Here is a 6,000-nt window from a genome sequence, read left to right as displayed (position 1 = left end):
TGAGGGAAGGAGTGAGTGGGTGAGGAAGTGGCAGAATGAATGAATGAATGAGGGAGGGAGTGAGGAAGTGGCAGAATGAATGAATGAGGGAGGGAGGGAGGGAGGAAGTGGCAGAATGAATGAGTGACAGAGGGAATGAGTGAATGCACAATGGATGAGTAAACGAATGAATGGAGTCCGCCAGGAGGGAAGCAGGATGTCACAGCCTGGGAGAGGAAGCGGTGTGCCCCTTGTGGCCTCACAGCCCCCCTTCCCCCGCCCCCGCCATCCTCCCCAGCAAGACCTCTCCTTGCAGATGCACAGGCAAAGCCACCTCCCCTTCTTCCCGCAGGGCCTGCCCCGGTTCCTGGCACCATCCCCAGCCTCTACCATCTCCCCCATCACAGGGACTCTCTGAGCTGGTTCCAGGGAGCCCTGCTCTTGGGACCTGCCACTGTGCAGACTGCCCAGTGTCCAGTTGCTCACACTGGATCCTGGGGGCTTGTCCCAGATTGACATAGCCTGTGGAAGCAGATGGCGTGATTCTTCTGAGGTTTAGAGTGTTTCTCTCATCCACCTTTCCTGGCCTCTGGGTGTGGATGGAGCCGGCAAACAGCCTGATGAGGAGGCCCCAGAACCGAGCCTCATTCCACCCTGACAGGGATCAGACTGCGAGTCCAGGCCTGCAATGAGCAGTCACCAGGGGCACTGGCCAGGGCTCCAGGGACTTACTTCTTTGCATAGCATGCTCCCTGAGGCCTCCAGCCTCCCTGTCACCAGGCTCCACTGCCCTAGGCCAGGTCCTGGGCCTTGACGACCCGGTGGCCCATCCGGAGATCCCAGGAGCAATTCCTGCTCCAGCACAACGTCCCTGCTGGCTGGCTTGGCGCTTGCCTGGTCCAAGCCCCATCACTCGGCATCACTGTCCCTCTGCCCTCCCCATCTCGGGCTCTCCGGCAGAGGCTGTGCTCCTTGAATGGGGGTGCCAGAGCGGGTGACGGGCAAATAGCAGCTCAGTGTCACATCCTTCGCACCTGCTGGGAGCTCCCTGGGCTGTCATTTCTCAAAACAGCCCTGGGTGTGCCACCCATGCAGGACCCACAGCCCCGGGTCCCCCTGTCTGGTGCCTGCGCTGATAGGCCTCTCACTGCCCCCTTGGCAGCTCACTGACCCCTCACTGCCCTTCCCTTGCCCTGGGCGCTGAGACGCATCATTGAGGAGATTACAACTGGATGCACTAAGTGGCAGGTGGCTGGCCTTCCAGGAGGCAGGGGTGGGGACAGCATCTTTCTGGAAGGTCCCAGTCACCGGGCTCGGAACCAGCTAATTACTGACTGCAGCCCAGTTGGGAGGCCATTTCCAGCCTCAGAGCCTCCAGCGGCTGGTGCCCTGAGTGGGTGGGTGAGACCAAGCAGACAGATGAGATAGATGCTCGTGGGGCATGGGGGCCTCCTGGCTGTGACCCCTCGGCTGGGGTCTGGGTGTGTGCATGGAGGCCAGTGGGTGGTCGTGGGCATTTTCTGCTGACCCCACAGGTGCCAGGCCCTGGGAGGCACGCTGGGACTTCCACAGGCAAAACATGCTGGTCCTGCTCTGGGGTACACGCAGGGTGGGTGTCGCAGGAGCTGGCTGCAGACGTGAGTGGACAGATGCTGGGGCCGCTGTGTGGGGTGGCCAAGTGGCCAGATGCCCGGGCTGCCTGGGGGCAGACCCCTGCTTTGCCCCTGGCCCATCTGCCTGACCCAGGCAAGTAGTTCAGTGTCTCAGGACTCAGTTTCCCCACTGTGAGGTGAAGACCTGCGAGTTAGAGACGACAACAGTTTCTTGTGGCTGCCATAACAAGGTATTCCGGACTGCGTGGCTGAAAAGGACAGAGGCGTTTGCTCCACAGTTCTGGAGGCTGGAGGTCCTGATCACGGTGTGGGCAGGGCTGCTTTCTTCTGCGGGATGTGGGGAGAGTGTCCCCGGCCTCTCTACTGGCACTAGTGTTTTCCGCAGGCCTTGGTGCGCCTCGGCTTAGACCCCTCTCTCTGGTCCCTGTCTCCATCAGCTCACGGCCCTCCCCTCTGTGAGTCTGGACTTCCCTCCTCTAAAGCCGCCCTGGACCCACCGTGATCTCATCTCAACTTCGTGACATCTGCAGAGACCCTGTTTCCGCATAAAGTCACATACATGGGGCTGTGGGGTTAGGACTCGGCCATATCTCTTGGCGGGGACACAGCTCACCACAGCACCTCCCCTGTAGGGTGCCCATGAGCATTCAATGGCCCGGCTGCCTCCGAGGGAGCGCAGGCTGGCATTGGCTCCCATTCTTGGTCCCGTGGGTCATGGCAACACGCCTGTACCCTGCAGACACTGTCGCCTCCCTGCCTGCGCTGGGCGCTCCCATCACTGTGTGCTTGTCTCGTGTTTTCCTCGCTCATCTCTGCTAAGGAAGCTCAGGGAGTGAGTACCTGCTCTGGGCTGGGCCCCGCACTGGGGTCCTGAAGGCCCCCACTCTGGAGATGGTGCCAGGCTGTATCTGGCGTTCAGCCTCCTCCCGTGCTGGGCGTGAGGCTGTGGCTTCTACGCAGAGCTCTGTTGAGAACTGGGGATTGTTGCCCATCAGCGGACAGCAGTGCAGACCCCGGCCAGCTCCACCCCATTCACAGAGAGCGGGGCCCAGGCTGGCCTTATCCGTGCCCATGCACCCCCGCCCTTGGGGTGTGGAGGGCCTAGGCCCTGCCTCTGCCTGCTGCCAGCACTGCCACATTAGGGGCTACAGGCAGCCAGCCTGGGGGGAGGGGGCAGAGGGAGGTGGGAATAAGCTTTCCCAGCCTTCCCAGTGCTCACTCGCTCTGCCTGTCAGGAATCCGCCCCAGCCTCTGGGGAGCCTCCCTTCCTGGGCACCTGCTGCAGCCCGGGAGGATGCTGTGTGTGCAACGGGGCTTTCCCCTAGGGCCAGTGATTGCCCTGTTTGTTGAGAGGTGTTTTGGAGCCCAGGCGTCACCACTCAGCGGAGGAGGTGTTTTCCCATTTCCCATGGGGAGGCCAAGGCTCCGAGAGCTTCACCGGCCTGCCCACGGCCAGGCGGATAATAAGTGGGGACTGGACTTGAGATTAGCATCCTGGTCTGTCTGGCTCCATGCTCCGTAGTCAGGGTGGTGAGTGCACGCTGGGCGTCATCCGACACTTTGCGGACAGCCCATCTCACCTCAGCGAATTGCAGCCGGAGGTGATCATCATCACCTCTTTATGGCTGTGAATAGGTGCAGGCGAGGTGACTTGGCCAGGTCACAGGGCCAGGATTCAAACAGGGGCTTGAGGGACCCCAGACCTGTGTTCTGGCAGCTGCACGCTGTCTCTGCTCCTCAATGACCAGCCCCGCCTCTGAACCCAGTTCCCCCACGTCCCAGCCCCACCCTAAACGCCCGCCTGTGTCTCCCTGGCTGCAGACACCCGCTGTTTGGCCGCAACGTGCCCCTGTCCAGCGGCTCGGGCTTCATCATGTCAGAGGCCGGGCTGATCGTCACCAATGCCCACGTGGTGACCAGCAGGAACACTGCCTCGGGCCGGCAGCAGCTCAAGGTGCAGCTGCAGAACGGGGACTCCTACGAGGCCACCATCAAAGACATCGACAAGAAGTCCGACATCGCCACCATCAAGATCCACCCCAAGGTGGGTGGGCGTGGGCGAGGGGCAGAAGCACCTGAGGCTGGGCATGGCGGCCTCCTCCCAGATGCCAGTCCCCAGAGGCGAGCTAGCCCCACCTTCCATTGGCCAGTGGGAGGAACCCGGGAACAGGGAGGACTGGCACCCGGCCCAGGGTCATGGCTCAGATAAGACCTGGAGCACAGGTCTTTGGACTCCTTGCCCTGCGCTCCCTGCGCCGCCAGGTACAGGGCAGAGGCAGGAAGCATGAGGCCCACAGCAGGTGGGCTGTGGTCTCGTTCCGCTCCCCTGTGGAGGCTCTTCACGGTGCCACCTGGACCCACTACTGGGGATGCAAGTGCCCCACGGGATGGGGCCTGAGTGTGGGCGTGGAGCCCAGTGGGCTGCCGTGGGGAACCCTTGGGACAGGGTCCCCATCGCTGCGCCTTCACGTGTGCACCTCCTGCCAGCTGCCCAAGCAGAGGCCTGCACTGAGGCCTCCGTAGTCCTCCATCCCTCAGCCCGCTGTTTGTGGAGGGCCTGCTCTCGGGCGGGCGCTGGCTGCCCTCTAATTCCCACACAGGCCTGGGAGGAGAGGGCCTGTGTGAGTCCATTTTCACACTGCTGCAAAAAACTACCTGAGCCTGGGTAATTTATGACAAAAAAGGGTTTCCTTGACTCATGGTTCTGCAGGCTGTACAGGAAGCATGACCGGGAGCCCTCAGGAGACTTACAGTCGTGGCGGAAGGCGAAGGGGAAGCAGGCAGGTCTTCTCAGCAGAGCCAGAGAGAGAGTGAAGGGGGAAGTGCCACATTTTTTTTTTTTTTTTTTTGAGACGGAGTCTTGCTCTGTCACCAGGCTGGAGTGCAGTGGCTTGATCGCGGCTCACTGACCTCTGCCTCCCAGGTTCAAATGGTTCTCCTGCCTCAGCCTCCTGAGTGGCTGGGACTACAGGCTTTTGCCAGCACACCCGGCTGATTTTTGAATTTTTAAAAGAGACAGGGTTTCACCATGTTGGCCCTGCGGGTCTCAAACTCCTGACCACAAGTGATCTGCCTGCCTTGGCCTCCCAAAGTGCTGGGATTATAGGTGTGAGCCACCGTGCCCAGCCAGTACCACACACTTTTAAACCATCAGATCTTGTGAGAACTCACTACCACGAGAACAGCGTGGGGGAAACTGCCCCTGTGATCCCATCGCCTTCCACCAAGCTCCCCCCCAACACATGGGGATTACAATTTGGCATGAGATTTGGGTGGGGACACAGAGCCAAACCATAGCAGGCCCCTCATTATTGTGGGATTTCAGGTGGGGAAACTGAGGCTAGGAAGTTCGGTAACTCGCCCAAAATCACAGGGCTTTGGATCAGGGCCGGCCCGCTGGGCTAGACCCCAGCCTCCCTCCAACTTGTTCATGTCTTGACCAGTGCCGTAGCGATGGCCCTGGGGACCACAGTGAGTTACCTGTGGCCTTCCCATGCCATGAGGTCACCGAGTCCTACGTCTCACGCCAGTGTCAGACCCCGAGCTTCCCTCGGGCAGGGAAGTCCACCTGGCTGTGCTTGAGTTTGGCTTCCTCTCTGTCTGAATGAGTTTACAGCACTTGTGATGAAGTCTTTTGCAAGGGCGTTTCCTCTTGCCCCATCAAGGGAGAGAAGATTTAGTGGTTACAGGGAGTTTCCCTGATGAAGACCCTTCCCTGCATTTCAGCTCTTTCATGGTCGCTATTGAGTCTGGGGGCATCACCCCCATTTTAAAGACAAGGAAATCCACTAAGGGGTGCGCTGAAGGACAGGAGTGGGCAAATTTTCTTTCTTTGTTTTTTTTGAGATGGGTTCTTGCTTGTCGTTCAGGCTGGAGTGCAGTGGCAGGATCTCAGCTCACTGCAACTTCTGCCTGCCGGGTTCAAGTGATTCCCCTGCCTCAGTCTCCCGAGTAGCTGTGACTACAGGTGCACACCATCACGCCCTGCTAATTTTTGTATTTTTAGTAGAGATGGGATTTCACCATGTTGACTGGGCTGGTCTCAAACTCCTGACCTCAGGTGATCCACCTGCCTTGGCCTGCTGAAGTGCTAAGATTATAGGAATGAGCCATTGCACCCAGCCCCCAAATTTTCTTTCCTTTTCTTTTCTTTTCTTTCCTTTCTTTTCCTTTTTTTTTTTTTCTTACACAGGGTCTTGCTCTGTTGCCCAGGCTGGAGTGGCGCAGTCACAGCTCACTGCAGCCTCAAACTCCTGGGCTCAAGGGATCCTCCCACCTCAGCCTTCTGAATAGCTGGGACTACAGGCACGCACCACCCCACCGGGCTAATTTTTAAATTTTTGGTAGACAGGGTCTCATTGTGTTGCCCAGGCTGGTCTAGAGCTCCTGGGCTCAAGCAGTCCTCCTG

General features: G+C 59.4%; 1 protein-coding gene across 3 annotated transcripts in view; it reads left to right on the top strand.

Moving 5' to 3' along the window:
• HTRA3 (HtrA serine peptidase 3) overlaps positions 1 to 6,000 on the top strand; it is a 36,861-nt gene that overhangs the window by 13,401 nt on the left and 17,460 nt on the right. For all 3 annotated transcript variants that reach the window (XM_032254055.1, XM_032254056.1, XM_032254057.1), the window contains exon 3: positions 3,414 to 3,636. In XM_032254055.1, coding sequence (XP_032109946.1) covers positions 3,414 to 3,636 — 223 coding nt within the window. The remainder of the gene's footprint in view (positions 1 to 3,413; positions 3,637 to 6,000) is intronic.

Source organism: Sapajus apella, unplaced genomic scaffold, assembly GCF_009761245.1.
Source record: "Sapajus apella isolate SASKATOON/1434 unplaced genomic scaffold, GSC_monkey_1.0 scaffold85, whole genome shotgun sequence".
Taxonomy (NCBI): Eukaryota; Metazoa; Chordata; class Mammalia; order Primates; family Cebidae; genus Sapajus; species Sapajus apella.
This window is presented reverse-complemented; position numbering and strand designations above follow the sequence as displayed.